The following is a 21,935-nucleotide window of genomic DNA, read 5'->3' as shown; positions in this document are numbered from 1 at the left end:
AGAAAAAAAGTAGTAGAAGAAGAAGAAGCTACAAGTGAAATCAACTGTTTCTTGTTATTGCTGTTATTGGGGCCTCCATTTCCTATAGAAGACCATTGAGAATCTTCTCCGGGAATCGAACCCGGGACCATGCGTATAGGGTCACTGTATTATACTGCAATAGTTGTTTAAAAGTTTTACGCTAAAGGAGACGATAAGAAATGAATGATAATAATGAAATGAATAGTAAAATGGTGAAGGTCAGCACACAACATCCATACCCTAAGAGCTATTAGATCCCTGCCAGCCAGCCAGCCAACCTAATGCTTTAACAATACTATGAATATTGAAGTTAAATATGGTACACTTATGATATCGTGTGTATTAACTATTCACCTCTAATCGGGAATTAGGAAAACAAAGTGAAAGGAGAGGTTGAGAATTAAGATTACAGATATCTATTTATTCTATAAACATAAAATTTATCCTATTTACAATTTCAAGAAATTCGTTTACGCAAAAGAAAACGAACGCAATGCCAAACAATACGAGGCACAACATATTAAGGTAGCATTTATTAAATTACATGATCACATCAAGAGCCAGAACACCCAAATGTCAAAGTGAAACTGAAATTTTCTTTCAATTTTCTTCGATCTCGAGTATATCAAACTTAATCGGATCTCACACTTTACTGAAAATGTGCCTGGAAGCTAGCTCTCGATTTACCCAATTATGGATACACCGGATGGCCCAGAAAGAAGTACAAACATCACCCCATTAGAACATAAATAAATAAATAAAAGGCATTAATGGCTCTTCAAACGCCACATAAATCTTAGTTCCTTCTTAAGGTGCTTAATTACGAAGTAATTATTTGTTTTAACCAACACTGAAATATCTTGTTGAATTTCGTTATGAAAATTACATTACCAAAATGGATGAATGCAAGTGGCGCCAACGAAGATACATTGTGCTTCAACTAACGCATTGTATCATCCTACGTCACTAAAGAACAACAAAAGAGTTTTTCAGTTTATGTACACAAGAGAAATGAATGATGACCGCTACCCCTTTCTAACACTGACACAAAAGAAGCATGCGTTCAACATTCATGAAACAATATTTTACATACACCAACCGGCCAACCCTCTGTCGTAAGCTATTGTAATAAGCATGCGTAAGCTCATTAGACGTTACTGGAGTTTACAGTTTTTAGTGACATTAATGCATGTTCCATGCATAAAGTAGTTTGTCACCGTCGACGCCTCCTGTTCCAGGTGGACGATGGCGCCAGAGAGCCTGCCACTGCACCCACGCCCTTCCAATAACCCAGTCTTTTCCGTCGATTATGTTCATTCTCTCTCTTCCCACGAGTTGCCCATTTACTATGAAACGGAAATGCAAAACTCACATCAATATTCCACCAGCAGACAGACAGACATCACATCAAAAGGAACCCGCTGCAGGTATTAAAATAAATAAAACATAATATTAAGCCATTATAACTTCTGAGGCACAACAATGGTACATTTTGTTTAATTACGAGAAAGCTTTCCGTTGCTTCATGACAATTCTAACTCTTCCGTCTGAAATTTTATATCAAAGATCCTCCTACACGTAACTCCAAATTGTACATTGCGACTGTATATTTAAGAGTTATTTACATAAGCAATTTCAATAAGGAAATTGAAGTCTGTTTCTTTCCTAAATCTTCCTCAGACAAAACTGAATGAACCATAGATGCCAATTAATTGCAAACGGTAATCTCACCCTTCAACATCTGATTTCTACAGTTTCACACGCAAGCTCACGCGAATGTCAGCACTTAGTAAGATTAGATTTTCTTTATAAATTGGTAGTTAAATTTCTTTTAATTATACTTACCAAATAATATTGCTGCAATAGGATATATGTTTTACAAAAAGTAACTGTTCCGTTAATGTAACATTTTAATTCCTATTTTTTCTGTTATTTCCGTCTTTGTGTTAAATCGATTTCAGTTTTATCAATCCAATCGTACACAGTCACATTTACTATTCAAATAAAGAATCAAATAGAGAACATTATTATTATTATTATTATTATTATTATTATTATTATTATTATTATTATTATTATTATTATTATTATTATTATTATTATTATTATAAAGATGCCCCAAGGTATCGTATTAGAATCTATCTATCGTATGTGTTGTGATCTTCCAACACCATGAAATAGGCCTACTCTAACAAATATTTGCCGTGTGTTAAGAACCTGACATACTAAAAATAATACAAAATTTATCATTTGTCTTTTGCTTGTTTTTCATAAGTGAAAGGAGTTAATGAATGTAACTTACCATAATCATAGATAATGTTATTCTACAACAGACAATATGAACCTAAAGAATTTTCAGTGTTGCCATCCATAAATTACAGTGTTGCCAGAATAACATTTCCCCCAAAATCTAAGTTAAAGCAGCGACTCATAGAGGAACAAACTCAACTACAATTTGAGTACGTATCATGTTATTTTGGAATCCTCTGAGCTACTTTTTAAATGACATTATTATTTAATTTTAATAATTGTATGTTAAAACTATTTTGTTGATTAAACTAAATACAACCATAATTTAAAAAGTAGTTGACAGAATTCCAAGACAACACAATAGGTAATCAAATTCAGTCGAGTCCGTTCCTCTAGTCGCTGCCTTAACTTAGATTTTAGGGGAAATGTTATTCTGGCAACACTGTAATTTCTAGGGATGACAATACTGAAAATTCTTCAGGTTCAAATTTTCTGTTGTAGAATTATCTATGATTGTGGTACGTTGCATTTCATTGTCTCTTTTCACATATGAATGAACAAGCAAAAGAAAAATGGTAAATTTTGTATTATTTTTAGTATGTCAGGCTGTTAAATTTAATTTTTTTTCTATGCTGAATTGGTTATTTAGACTTGCAGAGCAGAAATAGCTAAAAGAAAATTGATTTGAACTAAACACTGTATCATTCGTTAATAATAACAATAATAATAATATATATAAACTTAGGAATACAGCAAAGAGAAGACGACATTTTAAAACTTATCTAAAATTATTTTGAACTTCGTAAAACTATTAAGAGGTTACTTAAACTTCTTTCTATTTATTTTGTTGCTAAAATATCTCACATGGTTATCAGTGAAATTCTATTTGTGAAACTATATTTAAAAAACTACAGAACAGTTATTCCAGTTATATAATATCTGTAGAACAAATCTTGACAAATTGACATGTTTGCGCTCTTCACTCTATGTAGTAACTTCCGGATCTATAGCACATGAATTTCACCGTTAGAAACACCTCTTTGGCCAAGTAAACACATTTCCGAAACAGTTGTTCAAGATGACAGCAGTAATAGAATATCCCCACAAACTAAGTCGTCACCAAATATATTTCTACTATAAGTTTTCCTATGTCCAGTCATCCCCCTCCCCCTTCATGATTATTACTTGTAATTCTATTTTGAGTGTGCTGAAGACCATAAGGATAGACAGCATCACGTTTTTTTTTTATTATTATTATTATTTCTTTTTAGCTTTAAAATGCAAACAGCTGCTCGAATTCACGTACATACAACGTTGGTTGTTTATTCTTCACGCACACACATCCACATGGCTTCTATACGCTTCGTAAACTTTTCTCTATTCCCCGCACGTGTGAATAAGTACGTACGTGACGTGCTCTGTGTGACATACAGTGAATCGTAAAAAGAAATGACCGATGCACATAATAACTTTACAGGAAAGTTTGTTGTGATGCACTTGTCAAAAACGAGTTCAGCGTACCAAACACTTTTTTAAAATTTTTTTCTGCCTATATAGAATTCACGGTAAAATAATTCTTCAGCACTGGTGCGCTCAACCTTTCCAAGATCAACTTCGAAAAATTATAGCCTCACTGCTGAAAGGGGCGCTAAACCCAAAATCAAATCAATCAACTTCGAAGAATGTCCAAACCAACAATAAATCCCGACACGAATAACGTAACTAAGACATTTAAGACAGTCCCTTATTTTCAACCGTTGAGTTATTACGTTTTTATTTTTCTGATTGGCAAACGGGGCGTCTAAATGTCCTGTTTATAAATAAAAATGAACGAAATGACCCGTAACTGTTGTTCAAAATATAAATGATCAGCTGCAGAAGGTGCATTTGCATATCACACAATACAACATAATGTACCTTTCCAATCTTTAGACTGTTCTTCGAGCTTGTGTAATGTATTTTTGAGCAAAAACTTATGTGCGGTCGTACAAAAGAAGAGGTTGTTGTGTAAAATGTTTTAACTCCAGTTGTACTGTCTGAAGTACAGTTTCATTTACGGAAATCTACTTGTGTCTCTATTATGGATGATGCTTCAAATACCAGTAATGAGAAGAATAAAATATTCTGTTACTGAGATATTACTTCCCTACTGCGGGTATTCTGGGTAAATTGTTCGACCTCAAATCACTGCCTGGAGAAACAGCTGAAATTACAGAAATTTTGAAATAACTCAAGATACTCAAGAGGATTTCTGGGGGGGGGGAGGAGAGTTGTAATACTTATACTTAGAGCTACTTTTAAGAGCACCAAACTCTGGGATGGGTTGTATTTATATATAAAACTAAGAAAACTTTCCTCTTCTGGGGGGGGGCGATTACCCCCCTGGATCCGCCATTGGTAGCCATATGGGAAGATAACACGAACTGTAACTTGTGTATATTGTGCTTTAAAAACACTGTGGCGCCCAAAATCCAATTTGGAATTTATACTCTCTCCCCTTTTTTGTAAGTTAAAATTCTGGACACCTACACACAGGCTTACTGGCCGAATGCCATCAGAAGAAAATTTTTAACGAAATCCACTAACTGCACCTCAAGTATTACTAATAAACATGCACCGTTCTCAGAGAAGTAATGTATAATAATATTTATTAATGTTGGGGATAAATACATAACATGGGTCATTAAAGAGTTAAATTGTGCAAATTTACTTTTTATCTTATTGATACATAAGATGAAACGTAAGGGCACGAACTTCGACACCACAACTGACGACCGGTCAAATTACAAAGTCGGAGACATACTTTGTTTCATGCGATACCATAGCAAATCTCTTTCTGAACTCCCGGTGCGGGAGAGTATCCAATCAGTGAGATATCTGGAAAATATAACAGTTGAAGCTTGATTCCTTTGCAAAACTATAACAATGGGCTCCTTGAATTGATATATAGTACCACGGTTAGTTCTGGCGGGGCCTTCTCGTCTAGGGTCTCGTTCTGAGGGACATGATCAGGTAATAACATTAATAAAACAAATCGAATCAGCCTATTAGATCGTTCAAGCTCAACGAAGACATATTACTCTTAAAATTTTAATAATTATTTCCATAATGATATATTGATGATCGTTTTCACCGTCATTTCAGTTACTTTTTTGCTATTCTGCATTCAAGGGCTTAAGCTGGCTGACTTTCAACAAGACATTCTGTAACATATACATCCCGAGCTGTTTTAATAGTTTTAATGTTTAAATGGTTTATTATTATTATTATTATTATTATTATTATTATTATTATTATTATTATTAATAATAATAATAATAATAATAATAATAATAATAATAATAATAATAATAATAATAATAATAATAATAATAATATCAGGGTCGGATCCAGGATTTTCTGAGGGGGTGCACCATAACTACCAAAATAACTCGTCTTATTGAAACTCTTCAAAGTGACACGTGACAATATTCTTTACACCTGACAACGCTGATACACAGAACGGTAGGGGAGGGGGAGAGTATTTTAAAGAGAGTCGCAAGTGATATGCAAGATAAATTGTTCTCTCTTCCTGGCTTCTGTTTTCTTCCCTACTTGACAAATGTTATATTACTTTGCTTGATGAATCCTTTTCCTTCAATCTTTAGAAAATCGACTTTAGCTATTGCTTTTGCAGAACTCCTCTTTCTTCTAAGTCCGAAACGGAAACATGACGGTAGAAATTTTCGGAAAGTGCTTTTCACTGCTACCTTCTCGTTTTATATAGTGTAGGGGAAGGGGGTGCACGTGCACTCCTCCTAAATCCGGCCCTTATTATTATTATTATTATTATTATTATTATTATTATTATTATTATTATTATTATTATTATTGAATACTACTTGCATTTTGACAATGGGAAGGAGAATCAAAACAAGTTTGCTATTAATCTGAAATTTTATAATGTAAATATCTTCCAAGATATAAGAAAGAACAACAAACGGAAATAAATGTTATTACGCATTAAGAATGCATTCAAATCTAGGAATCTAGCAGATAAACAAAATTAAGCCTGTATAATACGATACTAAAACCAATAGTCATGCATGGTTAGGAAACTTGGGTAATGACCACGAGAGAGAATGAATGTTTTATAAGATAGGAAAGAAATATCCTGCAGATAATATATGGACCAATAAGAAAGAATAACATGTGGCGCATTACAACGAATTTAGAATTACATGATCTATATGACCAACCTAATTGTAACAATCAAACAAGGAAGATTAAGATGGGCAGGACATGTACAGCCCATGCACGAAAGTAGAACTCCTAAGAAGGTGTTCGTAGAGAAACCAGATGGTCAAAGAGAAGAGGCAGGCCTAGAGGAAGATGGATAGACGACACAGAAGAGGATGTAAAGAAATTAGGAATTAGAGACTGGAAAAGAAAAGCAGAGCATCCAGAAGAATGGAGGAGAGTGGTTAGGGAAGCCAAGGCCCTCCAAGGGCTGAGCGCCGACCCGTACGTAAATATCTCACATACATAAAATAATTAACAGAGTAATTTAAGTATGCAGTAATAAATAATATGACCTTCAAACAGTGGGTGAGAGGTGCTCGTCTTCCGGGGGCCTCGATGCGTTACACAGCTTGAACCACCAATTGTCCCTACGACTCTGGCTTCATACAATCTTCCAAACACTAGAGCGCTATGAAACTCGAATTTTATGTTAAGAATCGTGAATTGTGGTGATCTCTACAGAAAGCCCCGACACTGATTGGTACCACAGAAGGATAACATTAATTATTCAAAAACAATAAACCAAGATGCCAAATCGGCAGAGATTTGCTCTTGGTTGTTGTGATTACAAGCTTTTGCAATGTCATAATTTATCAATATTCATCTTATTTCAGGAGTGGTTCAGCTATCAAATTGCTGTAAATGGTATTATTTGTGATTGGATATGATACTTCTCTAAGCACTTTTCCGAAGAAAAAATTGAAAAAAAAAAAAAAGTAAAATTTTCAGTCCCTTGTAATTTTGTCACTATTTGTTATAAATACGTCATATCGTGGTCAAGTATTCAACATTAACGTACTTCCGATGTGAATTGATATGTCCGTTTCACTTCCATTATCACTGTTCTAAAAGTCTCCAAAATTTGGATGTTAACGGATGTTTGTGATATTGCAGCGTTCTTAGTTTGTACCACTGAATAATAAATGTGACAATTTTTGTCCGTTTTCGTTTAACATGTAAATCTGAAATGTGTAATAACCTGATGTATTGCGATTTAAAAAAATATGCCAGGTTGTCAACACTGTTAATCAGGTGGTATTGCGGGATTAAAAAATGTTCTCCTATCGATATTTGCGACTTACAAAATTCCGTCGCTTTTTATCAGTTAGTTAAGTTACAAGCGCGTTTGAAGATAAATGGTCCACCCTATACATATCTATCTACCTATATCTTTCTGCCTATCTATCTATCCGGACTACAGAGCACTATTCTACTAGTCAAAATAAACCACATATATATATATATGGTTTATTTTGACTATATATATACCTTCCGGGTCCTAGTCTGGTCTGGAGACATTCACTATGCACTATGTGGCAACGTCCCAGATAAAGAACCATAAAGTAGATCTACGAATCCATCAATACATAGATTCTTTCCAGATGGCAGTTAAAGTTGATATATGTTGACATTAACGCCACTTATTAATTGATGTAACTTTTTGATGGATTTGTAGAGCAATGTTCATAGTTCTACGTGACGTTGCCACATAGTCATGGGCGGAGATGGGAATTGGTTCCTGAGGGGGGGGGCAGACCTTTTTCCTGCTGGGGGGAGGGGCACGGTTAATACAAATGAGAATTTTAGGATCTTATATCCGGAAAGTTGTTCAAGCAGTCAGACTAGTTAGCGTTCGAATAACTAATTATTTATCTTCTAGAATAAACTATTTGAATAATAATTATTTCATTTGAATATCTAAATAATGAAATATTCCACACACACACACACACAAAAAAAAAAAAAAACGGCATTCGAATATTTAAATACGAAATTATTAGACTTTTAATATCATTCGCTTATATTTCTACTATTCTTGTTCGTTTGTCAATAGTTATGACAGGAATGAAGTAATCTGAATAGTCTTCGCTGACACAGAGGGCCTGCTTACGTTATACAAAATCGTGCTGAAATTAATCCATTCTTTTAGAAGTTACTGAAAAAAACATCGGGTGGGGTACACGCTTTTGTTTTACTCCACAACACCATTCACGCTTTCTTTTACAACTCCAACAACGGTGCAATGCCCCGCAATTGTTTCTCTCACGCTCATCACGAGCATGCCACAAAATGACGTAACGTTTATTTTCCTCTATTGGATCAGCCTCTTTTCCACATCTCAGCTGCCTAACTTAATTTGCATGACTGAAAGGCCAGGTTGTGCTTAACGAAGCAGCTAATAAGTATAAATGATAAGACAAACGAAGGATGATAATAATAATAATAAAACGAATCTAACGTGGACTGAAGAAATTTTTCAGTCGGAACAATTTTGCAATACTGCAGCATGAATCAGCTTGATATTTTACAAGTACACTATTATGTTTTCATCGGTACATGCTGGAATTAATACTACTACTAATCATAATTTTAAAAAAGAAAGGTTATTTGAATGTTGTAAGTTGCTACTATCTGCTCTTTTCTACCTTCTGACATGTTCTACACCAAGGTGCCATTTCCACATGTTTTTGGTACTAAATGTAATAAGTACAGAGCAATACAACATGAGACAGTACGCAGCTCTTGTGTGTATCAGAAGAAAAATGCGAGCAAATTTTGATTTCAATGAATGGACTTTACAACAATGGATAAGCACGCATCATATACCTATTTTTGTCTAAATGTTATGCTCGTAGGGAGGTTCTAGCATATTTGCCTACCCTAATTAGGCAGGGCCACAAAGCCAATAAAGCAAGTATAGGGTGCCCAGATCTTTTCCATAACTATTCAAAAAATGTATATAGAAAACTAGACATTAAGACATGTAATTATGATTAAGAATATCACGCATACAACAATTATTTACTTGCACCTATCTATTAATATTCTAAGGTACTCAATCAAGAAGTCTTGGAGATATCATACAATCAATAACAGATATAAATCTAAGTCGGTAGCTATTCCTCATCAAATATCAGTAAACTTGAGGATTGTACTTATATTCAAATAGAAATTCATTTTCATAAAATATAATTGATATTTTTAATATTCACGTATAAATATCTCATAATCTTACTGAAATCAAGCGTCTCATTACAGCAAACCTCTAATAACTACAGTCTGTAACTAAGACGATCTAGATTGTGCTTCCGAGTTTTGTAATAAATTTAGTCTGAATCTAACGTGACATTTTTGAGTGTTCACATCGTTTTTTATAATTATGTTCTTATTTGAAGCAATTCAAAGAACTCATCATTACTTATATTGATGAAATATTTATTCAATACATCTGCTTCAAATGTAAAACAACAATTATTGTCATAAAATTAATGAAGAAAACTTGTAGGTGTTTCTCTGTAACGAATTACTGCAAAAGCGGCAGAAGACAATTGATTTTAAATTATTATTATTATTATTATTATTATAACAACAAATTTCTTACAATTCTTTATTTTCACTATATTCAATTATATAATTAATAACTTATTATTTTATTACAAATAATAACATGGTGGTAGAAACGAGAAGCTCGGTAGTAAATATTAAAATAACCAATGTAATAACACTTTTAACTAAGAGACATTAATACTGTTGTGGACAATTATTAAAAACCTAAGTATATCAACTCTACCATCAATGTGAACAAGTTATTAATACAATACAATTAATTTCAAATATATAGGATATAGGTGACATATATTTATGATCCGTACCTCTGTAAAATACACCTCAAAAGAGGTTGAAAATAAAATGAAATAAAAATCTTATTTCTTAACAGATTTCGATTTTGTTCGTTAATTTTCAGCACTTTCTTAGCATTTACTTTCGTACTATTTGGAACTTGTAAATAACATTTAAATAAATTAATTGATTATAACATTGGTAATTAAGTTAACTCCATCACGTGAACAACATTGGTAACGTAACTTCTATTCGTAATTAACATAACGAAAAATGAAGCAATATAGATCGAGCTATCTCATTCTAGATCGAGCTAAAATGTCATGTTTGTAAGTAGGCTGTTCAGCAGTCTATTACATATTGATATCTGAATTTTTCCTTAGCATTTTATAGAGTTCTATGGCGCCATGTTATTTGTTGCAAAGACTCGACTATTAATTTTAAGAAGTGAATAAGTTTATTTTTTTAAAAAAAATGGCTGTTAACAATCCAATAATATCAAAAGAGATCAACGAAGGAAAACATTTGTAATCTCAGTTTTTCTTTCAGTTACCTCCCTTACGGGAGATTTATAAAGGAAGTCCCAGCCTTTAGGGCCTTGTGGATTACGTCACTATATTTGTTTTAATTATAAATTGTTTGAAATAAGTAAATGTACTAAAATGGCATGAGCCAAAATGGCCGAATTTGCCTGTTTTAAATAAAATTGTTTATCACACTATTAATGTAATAATACAGAAGGATAAGCGGCGCATGAACATGTAACAAATAATAAAAATTGTCCAAAGTAATGAATTGTAAATAGTAAAAATTGAATAAAAAATGAGAGCAAAGCTCCCCAATACTTAGTGTTTACAGCGCCATCTCTTATCCCCTTGTAATCTCACAGCAAATTGAAAATCTTCGTTTATATCCTCAATTGTTTTATATCTTAAGATGCAGATCTATTCCAGCAACATATAACATAAGCAATGTTATTAATATTTATTCTGTACCACAGTAAATTCAAGGTAAAATTGATTGGGATGATGAACGATGGTGGATGAATTTCAATCCTTAAAAGTAGATGCTTCGAAATTGGAAATCACTGATGAGATCACACACGAGTTTTAACTGCTGTAAATGATTAGGCGTATTGTATCATGTATGAGAATCTCTATTAATAACTCAAATATTAAATCGTGTAACATCTATTTCAACTGAATCTTGATGTTGGTATCATATATATATATATATATATATATATATATAAAGAAGTTGAACATAAACGTCAATCAATTTCATACATATAAATTTTTTAATTTATTTTTATTAATGAACTTAAGCAATGCTTAGCACGAAATAATGTGGCGTCATAGATGTTTATAAAATGCTTAGAAGAAATTCACAAAACTTGTCCATATCGATTTCGGTAAATGTTGGAACTGTATCATATAATATTTCTTATGAAAAGTATTGTAAAATTCAAACGTATATTTTTTCTTAATGGGTAGTTTTTTTTTTTTATTAGTTACTAATACAATTTCATGGCTACCGGACATACTTTAAATATGACGATAACGTAGTGTTTTCAAGCTGTCTAACGAAGATGTTGATAATTATTAACACATTGAAACAGAAGAGTAATACGTACATTTTGTTCTTCAGAAATTAAGTAAAGAATCATCTTCGTCAGAAGCTCATAGTATTATTACAGAACTTGATGTGGCAACATGTTTACAGAACCTAATGCAGCAACCATTCTCGCCAAGTCTGATCAACAACTAATACAAATTTATTTGAACTAATAAAAAAGCTATCACCTGACAATGTATAAACAAAGGAGAAAGGAATAACATATATTCAAGTGACAATTTATACACAATGTTTACCAACCATAAAAGCCTTTTTTTTTTTTTTCAGTTGTCACCTGAAAATTAATTGTTATTGAATTTGTTTTTTATTATGTCTTTAAAAGATGTGTAATTGTCAAATGTATGGTGAGCTTGGGCTCTTGAATTTGAAACAACAGTCAATAGATTGTGTATCTGGCTCAAAACTAAGTAATGTCTGTACTGCCATCTTTAACTGTTAAAACATTATAGATGTATTGATTACTCAGCCTATTATGCTCACTAGCTTAAAGAACATTACAGTTTTCAAGCATAAAAAAGTCGTTCTCAAAATTTAACATATTAAGTACAGACCTGTTTCTTCGAAATGGAATTTAAAAATATACAATTTTCTCTATGCAGTTGACTGAGTTTCATGCTAATGGAATTTAATTTCCTTTATGTATAAATTTGATATTATTTATTTAATCACGAAATGTATTTGCATAGAAGTTTATATTATATGATCACCATATGATACGAATTTAGTTTTAAATTACACATTGCAGGACTATCCAATCAAAGTTAATAACACAAATTATACGTGAAACGATATTTCTGAGTCGAAATAATTAATCAAATACAATAGAGGGTCACAATAACTAAATAAGGGATAACGTGAAACATCAATGCGCGGCAATTATAAATTTCAATTCTGCATTAAAATTCAACACCGTGTTGGAGTGCTGACTGTACAGCACTTACGTATGCACTTTTGTTCTCCTTTCACAAGAAAAGGTAGGAAAATATAAAGATAGCTACTCAATACATACACAATGATCTGACTAGCAGAGAAGCATTACTTGATTTCTTTTCCTAGAAAAGAATGGTTTCAGAACCTGAGAATGCAATGACTAATTTTTGATGTCAAGAACTCTTTTCTTTTTCAATTATGAATGCAAACGGAAACACAATGGAACACGATAAAGATAGAACCAGACTTTCAATCAAAACGAAAATGTTTACTTTAATGATCAGGCAAATTTTCGCTCAGATTATTAGACATTAATGTTTTCCTTTCCCTATGCAGTATCAAAAAAGGCGACAGAACATAAATGAAAGGTAAAGAGGCAAGTGGACCATCTTTATCCCATCAATTTACCCAGAATTTTGTTGTTGGTTAGTATAATGCAATTCTATTTGAGAGGATAGGATGCAAATTATCTGTATAATATATATTCCTCCGCAAAAGTAGGTGCACCCACTATCTAACTCAGGGTATACTTCAAAACAATTGCGAGAGTGTCAAGTGTGTATAGACAAATCATTGCTCTAGCCACGACACGACTGTTCAAATATGCCTACCACCCGTAAGTCTCCCATCTTTCTAGGTGCATTTTCTGAAATATCCAAATCGAATTTTCAAGCGCCATGTAAACGCTATACTGTACATATTAGACTTCGGACATATTTTAGAGGGCATCAAGTTTTGTGAGGAAGAGAAAGAGATACAGGGACGCATTACTATTCCATGTTCCTCAGTAAATTTTTTACTAAATTCTCGCACTACGACCAGCGATTTTTTAAAAATTCATTACATGTAGATACAATGTTAGAAAAATGCTTCGTAGTTTTGGCAATAAAGTGACAGTGACAAACGGAGAAGAGGAAAATATTACAGTGCAGTAACAAAGTGCTTACAGTAACAAAAAATACTACTGCAAGAACTGATGTATTTGAAAAAAAATGAAAAGAAAAACAATCGATTAACACTGAATAATTACTAAATTTATGTAAAAATGATGATAAGCGAGGGTTAGGGGGAAGAAACTTCTTTATCCCAAATACATAACAGGGAAATCTCAGTATTGGATTACGACTTATTATGTGTAATAATTTTGCAAATGTAAGTTTTTTCCGCTTCCCAAATTACTCGAGACAAAAATATCCCCCTTTGCTAATATAAACAGATTTAGAAATTTAACTTTTAAATGCTTTTATTTCCTACCTTGAATTTCTACCAAAATGTCTTGACAACCCTACTTTGTGTTAAATTTTACCGCATTGATGTTTTTCATGAAATCAATGGCTTGGTTACTGCGATTTTTTACTATTGTGCATAATAAGTGTATAATTATAATAATAAAATAACTTTTAATAATTGTAGTATGAGAAAATATGACAAAATCCATCAAAGTAATTTGGCCAGACATAAACTGCGAACACTACCTTAATAACGTATCCATTTTTTATATGAACTGACAAATCAAGAAATGTGGGCAATCAATCCAACAAGGATAGGTAACTAGTACCCATTATAAAGTTGTTTGCTATCAGTGAATAGGTCATTTCATCACTTATATCTTTCCAGAATTTATGAATGAAAGGAAAATGAATTTATGAATGAAAGAAAAAAAAAAAGTTCTTACATTTTCTGAAAATAAGAGAGAAGAAAACAAGGATGAAACAATAACATGTCCTTCCTAAGACGATAGGACGGTAACCATAAATACAATCAATATAATAAAATTAACTGGTAACAATACAATTAACTGGTAAGCGTCGATTATATATATATATATTCATAAACAACCATCCAGTTTGAACGGATAATTTCTGTCATTATCAATGGTATTGAAGAAACTTTAGCTACACCGCATCCCTTCTTCAAATATAAATTTCAACATTCTTCAACTAACATTCATTGTGTAAAAAGATTTATCAACTTGTACGTATGAAGAAAATAAAAAATTAGATCTATAAAATGAATTGAAAAAAAAAAATGTATTCTGAAAATAACATCTAATCACCTTAAGATTAAATTTATCAATCTATAGTGTCCATGAGTAAGAGACTAATCTTGTGCATTCTTTTAAGTTTCTTTGCAGTAGTTTACACAACACAGGAATAATAAACCTCTAAATACTAATACAGGGTGTCTACTAAAATTCCAAAATGAAATTTCGTTCTTTACAAATCACAAAATTTCGTTAACACCAAAAACTAATAACAGTACATATATTCTTTGCACTTATCTTTATCTTATTTCTACTTTCAAAGGCTGTTGCCTGGAGCAGGAATGTAATGGGGCGTATATGGGAGTATACGGCGTATACCCACCTAATTTTTTTCTAGTCCAGCGTATACCCTCCTTAAATTTACGAAAGAATGAGCGTATATTTTGGTACGTATGAGCCAAATAGTCTTGTGAATACATTATACTTTTGAAAACGATAGAGTGTATACCTATCAAAAGTTCTAGCATTACAGCGGTAAAAACTTGGTGTCTTCTTACAGTTGAATAACTGGTTAGATGCATAGGTGGTTTCTGCGATTCGATGCGATTTGCATCGCTACTGCTCAATGATGTCAGCCCAAAAGACAATCTCAAGAGCGAATTTGGGTACGAATTGGACCGAGTTTTCATGCATGCAATAGAAGCGTCCTCTGCTTGCTATTTGGTAGCGTCTGAAGCATAGACATTTTTGGCGGTGAATTTTGACGTTTTATAGAACAAAAGTTTTCAGTTTATTTGTACAGATATATTAAAAAAAAAAAAAAAAAAAAATCTGACCTGAAAGCTAAATTTCGTGGCTTTTTCTTGACTTTCATGTCCGTTTTCTGATTTCCTGACTTTTTCGTGACTTTCGTGGCCGACAGACACCCTGTAATAGAATCTTCTTAGAAATATTTAGTTCTGGAGCATCTTGAAACAAGCACTTGATAATAACGGACGCTATCCGTTGATATTGTATGGTTATTTATAAAATACCGAAGCTTACTTGTTTGACTACCACTGAAACACTAGTCCATTGATCCCTTTAAGCAAGTTCATGAATATGCTCCTCTGTATACCTACTCGACATGAATTTACGATGCAATAGGAACTAATTTAAGTAGTATTTTGTCTTCAGTTATGCAATCATTGTAGGATTTTAATAATATAAAGATTAATATAATATTTATACATTCATGAAAAAAAATATATAAATAAAGAATTACTCACAAGCAGAAGCACCTGTGAAAAGAACGAAATAATAAGTTTTATGACAAGTCAGCGTTCCGTTATCACCTTAGTCAGGTAATGAAGGTCAAGAGATTCTACTTGGAACAGAAACTTCAATTTGTGAACTTTCCTTTTCTGCATCGTCATGCAATTCATTGAGTTATGAAGAGAACTACGATTATTTTCTCAGATTCATACTTTTGTTTTACATCATTTCTTCTCCTTGTTTTCCATATAACTTAACTGTTTTTCTTGTTGTAAAAATATCACTATATTCTTTGTATTTCCACCATACATATACGCTAGAAGATATTATAACATTACTTGGTTCTAATTGTACACTTTTTTTTTTTTTCTAATTTTCTATCGCTGCGCGTAATAATTTAAGATGTTTACAAATCTATTACTTGGGCTTGTGAGCATTACAAATTAATTTTTAGAATTATTTAATACCTAATAAAATGTTTAAAAATAATGAAAGACTTGATTTTTCACTTGTAACGAAAAAAAAACTGTTCCTACAACAAAATACTTTATTTTGTAGGATATTTCATTCTACTTCTCGAAACTTCTTCACCTGCACGAATTATTTACGAGAAAACTTGAAAACTTACCGTGTTACGTTTTTTTTGTAACTAATTCACGCAGAAGAAGCACTGGCGAGTCAAATGCATAGTAAAAATCCTGCATAGTAAAAATATTTTGTAGTCCAAAACTATCCGTTTTTCATTAGAAGCTAAAGTTTATCTACGTATCATTTTAAAATGTCGGAATGCTCATTTAAATGATGTGTCTTGTATCGGTCTTTCCGCTCTATCTCTTTGAAATCCTTAATTCTATTATAAGTGAACACTGAATTAATTTTGAACTTGAGTGTAGTGATGAAGAGTTTAGAGATGTAGTAGAGAGTGTAGAGATGTAGTAGTTCAATTCAATAACTGAAGTCACTAAAACTGATCTCTTAGATCTTACGCATCATCATCATCATCATAGGTATTCTATCATTATTGGCAAGTCGCTTGCTACAACTGAGAAGCTTACATGCTCCACGGTCTTCCGCTAACCTCTTCGTCTTTACGTATAATATTAGTTTTGATATTGTCTATTAATTGTAGTCTCCTTCGCCCCTCCCTCTCTTTCCTGTCACCATACCCTCTAGCACGTTCCATATGGTACAGTTCCTTCTTATCCAACGTCCCAACCAATTTCCCACCAACCCATAGAACGCGACCATAAAGACCAACATTAGAATGATTTCGAAAGTGTCGTTATTTGAGTAAGTACAGAACTCGCGTTTCAATTAAAGCATTGTAAGCAAATACGTGATGCGCTACATACCAAGGCCTCATTGCTACTGAAGTGGCATGTAACAACGATTACATTCAACCATTTTAGCTCATATTCGGCATACCGTAGCGCGCATGACAATCTTTTTAAGCCACCATATCTCCCTGTCGGACCCTGTAGTTTTCACAGAAAAACTGGATACGCCTAAAAAAAAGTTTCTCAAAGAAATTCCATCTGGACACTTAATATTTCGCCACGAAACGACATTAAAGAAAGAAAGAAAAAAATGTATAACAAATTAGCTTGATTGTAACACCAATCGGTCGAAAATTCTATAAGAGAACTCGCTACTATGCATTCCTCCTGAAACTATGCATTCACTTTATAGTTTCACGGAAAATAGACACCTATTCTCAAAGAAAATCCATTTGGACGTCCAGTCCAGAAGGCTGTTTTACATATATAACATGTTTCACACATTACTCACCACAGATTTCCACGAGCAGTGGTTTGGCATTGGATAAACATTATTGTGAATAATTGTTCGATATCAATTTAAAATGTAGGAGACATAGGAAACGGGCACGAGTATTCTCTCTTACTCTTCTCTGCAGGTTTTCCAGAGACCGCGAATACCTAGGGCACGTAGAAGTTTAAAATGTCATTTTTGGGGTTCAAATACACAAAACAAATTGGATTAAAATTAAGACTCTTCATTGGAATATCAGTAAATAAAAATATGGGTATCTATTTGCTAATTTATTTTCCTTGTAAAATTAGAAGGGTTTTCGAATGGTGAGGATTGACGCCTTATCCATTAGAATGCAAACATTTGAGTTATCCGATCCACACAAACATGGGCTATATTTGAAAAAAAAAATAGTCATAAGGGATGCCTGAAAGAATATGGGATTCACCATACATTTTTGTCAATCTTATGGACTACGACTTTGCAGAATACCCATTACCAGCAAAAACAACGAACCTTCACATCGCTAGAGCAGAAGGTAATGGTCTATATATTAATCAGAGGAGAAAACAACCGATTTAAACTAATTTTACACACCATAATCCTCTGTAGATGCGAATTCAATAACTTACAAAGAGTGAAAAATTTATTTGATTGGACCGGAACTCGAACCCGTGATCTCCGGCATACCGTGCCGATACGTTAACCACTACGCCACCCAGTCCGTTTCCCAGAACAGCCAAACACCCTCTCACTCCTGCCTTCGGTGCTCTTCACTCAGAGCAAATGGCTTATATCACAGCCTAGCTGCTGTGCTTGGACAATCCAGAGTCCATATATCGACAATACCTTTCGACGGTGTGCGGACCCTTCTTACAGCTCAGTCTTTAGATGTCATTGGTATATCGAGCTTGTTTCCCTGTTATCCGGACAACCTTCTATGTTTCATCAAATGAGGGCTACGTCCAAGTGAAAGAGGTTGATGGTAAACCCTTGTTTGACTATAACATCAATCGGTCGAAAGCCTCTTTGTAGAAATCGTCAGGTTGCTCCCAAGCCATGTTTTCAAAGTATTTTTTACAACGCTTCGATGTTGACGAAGTTCATGTTTCAGTTCTCCCGCTTTCACCTCATAAAATATACTTCTTTGGCCAAGTGACTAATACGTATGCTGTCTCGGCGCCTGGATATAGGGTCAATTTCCCGGCGGAGTGTTTCTATCAAATAAGAAACCTTAGTATTAGTTCGAATTTTGTTCTCAGCAGGTCCCGTCTCATATAATCTCGGTAATAAAAAAGTTATTAAATTCTATCCATTCACATAGAATTATAACAGAGACCGTGTGCCAACTTGGCACGAGTATTATCAGAGACAGTATAATTAGTGATGTGAGGCGGAAAATTTTCCGCTATATTTTTCCGGAAAATTTTCCGTTCTAAAAAAATATCAGTAATCAAGTAACAATTCCTCAGTAATAATGAAATTGATTGAATTCATGTATAGAAATGTTAAAACTGAAAGATCGTTTAAAGAATCTGAAAATTTTCATGGCTCAGACAATTTTCAGTACTATGTAGGAACAAGTTAAACAATTTTTCATGAATCGAAATATTTTCTGCCTTATATGGAAAAATTGAAGAATTTTTTAGGAGTCGGAAAGTTTTCATAGATCGGAATTTTCATAGATTGGAAAATTTTCATCACGATGTAGAAACAAGTGGAAAACACTTTTCATAGGTCTGACAATTCTGGATATTATATATAGTGATGTTAGGTGGAAAATTTTCCACTATATTTAACTGCACATAGAGCTACAAAATTGAATTTCAGTAGAGGAAAGTTAGTCAGCAACAAATTATAATTTTCCAATTAGCTTTCGGGAACCGGAAAATTTTGTATTTCAAGTTGGGAAATAAAATTTTACACAGTGTTTCTCTCTCTATAGAAGAAAATTTTTCACCTCACATCACGGTTAAACAACGATGTAGGAATAAGTGGACTATTCTTTTACGAATCGGAAAATTTTAATCACTGTACAGGACAGACAATTTTTCGATTCATGGAAAATTGTTCCACTTGTTCCTACATAGTACTGAAAATTGTCTAAGCCATGAAAATTTTCAGATTCTTTAAACGATCTTTCACTTTTAACATTTCTATATATGAATTCAATCAATTTTATGAATACTGACGAATTGTTACTTGATCATTGATATTTGTTAAGAACGGAAAAATTTCCGGAAAGATATAGAAGAAAATTCTCCACCTCACATCACGGCTAAACAACGATGTAGGAATAAGTGCAGTATATTTTTACGAATCGGAAAATTTTCCGTTTCAAAATTTCCCGGAAAATTTTCATCACTGTATAGGACACAATTTTTCGATTCATGAAAAATTGTTCCACTTGTTCCTACATAATACTGAAAATTCTCTAAGCCATGAAAGTTTTCAGATTCTTTAAACGATCTTTCAGTTTTTAACATTTCTATATATGAATTCAATCAATTTTGTGAATACTGACGAATTGTTACTTAATCACTGATATTCGTTAAGAACGGAAAAATTTCCGGAAAAATATAGAAGAAAATTTCCCAACTCACATCTCAACTAAACAACGATGTAGGAATAAGTGGAATATATTTTTATGAATCGGAAAATTTTCATCACTGTACAGGACAGACAACTTTTCGATTAATGAAAAATTGTTCCACTAGTTCCTACATCGTACTGAAAAGTGTCTAAGCCATGAAAATTTTCAGATTCTTTAAACGATCTTTCACTTTTTAACATTTCTATATATGAATTCAATCAATTTTATGAATACTGACGAATTGTTACTTAATCACTGATATTTGTTAAGAACGGAAAAATTTCCGGAAAAATATAGAAGAAAATTTTCCACCTCACATCTCAACTAGACAACGATATAGGAATAAGTGGAGTATGTTTTTATGAATCGGAAAATTTTCATTGTACAGGACAGACAGAGTTTTTCGATTCATGAAAAATTGTTCCACTAGTTCCTACATCGTACTGAAAATTGTCTGAGCCATGAAAATTTTCAGATTCTTTCAATGGTCTTTCATTTTTTAACGTTTCTATATATGAATTCAATCAATTATATGAGTACTGACGAATTGTTACTTAATCACTGATATTTGTTAAGAACGGAAAATTTTCCGGAAAAATATAGAAGAAAAATTTCCACCTCACATCTTAACTAGACAACGATGTAGGAATAAGTGGAGTATGTTTTTATCAATCGGAAAATTTTCATTGTACAGGACAAACAATTTTTCGATTCATGGAAAATTGTTCCACTAGTTCTTACATCGTACTGAAAATTGTCTGAGCCATGAAAATTTTCAGATTCTTTCAACGATCTTTCACTTTTTAACGTTTCCATATATGAATTCAATCAATTTTATGAATACTGACGAATTGTTACTTAATCACTGATATTTGTTAAGACCGGAAAATTTTCCGGAAAAATATAGAAGAAAATTTTCCACCTCACATCTCGACTAAACAACGATGTAGGAATAAGTGGAGTATGTCTTATGAATCGGAAAATTTTCATCACTGAGTATAATGCCAGTAGGACATCTTCTTTTGAACTGTCCTGCTGCAATGAAATTAGTGGTCCCTACCACCCTTACTCTAAATAAATGCGATCACTAACAAATTACATCTGCAGAAATTATTTTGCTTTTTCAGTTTTCCCGAATTTATCAATTATTTCCACTTACCTTTAGTTCTTTGGCCTTTTCCTCCAACTCCTGCAGACTCCACCCAACATGGAAATCTAACGGTTTTAATCGCTGTTCCATTTCTCTCATCCACTTTCTCAAGCACCTAACCTCATGCTCCACATCTGTAAGAGGAAAGGTGAAAAAGTTTTTGTAGAAATTAGCACTGGCAAACTTAAAACAGTTTTCAATCTTTCACGTATCTCAATAACACGGAAACTAAACCTTCCGGAGTTGGAGTTCACGATGTATAATCGTCCAGACGCGACATGTTCAAACGAGCAATGCATGGTCGGAGCTTCGGTTTCCAACTCTATTATTTTTGCCATCCACTACCTCTCAATTTGGGTACTTCCCTACTAGCTCATGATACAGAGTCAACACCGACAATTTCGTTCCCTCTCATCCTATCTTCTGTCTTTCTTCTTTACCCAGAA

General features: G+C 33.1%; 1 protein-coding gene across 4 annotated transcripts in view; it reads right to left on the bottom strand.

Moving 5' to 3' along the window:
- Positions 1-21,935, bottom strand: part of klar (klarsicht) — an 828,351-nt gene that overhangs the window by 523,559 nt on the left and 282,857 nt on the right. For all 4 annotated transcript variants that reach the window (XM_081758673.1, XM_081758668.1, XM_081758672.1 and 1 more), the window contains exon 8: positions 21,499-21,623. In XM_081758673.1, the coding sequence (XP_081614799.1) occupies positions 21,499-21,623 (125 nt within the window). The remainder of the gene's footprint in view (positions 1-21,498; positions 21,624-21,935) is intronic.

Source organism: Thermobia domestica, chromosome 5 (genome assembly GCF_964235325.1).
Source record: "Thermobia domestica chromosome 5, izTheDome1.hap1.1, whole genome shotgun sequence".
NCBI lineage: Eukaryota > Metazoa > Arthropoda > Insecta > Zygentoma > Lepismatidae > Thermobia > Thermobia domestica.
This window is presented reverse-complemented; position numbering and strand designations above follow the sequence as displayed.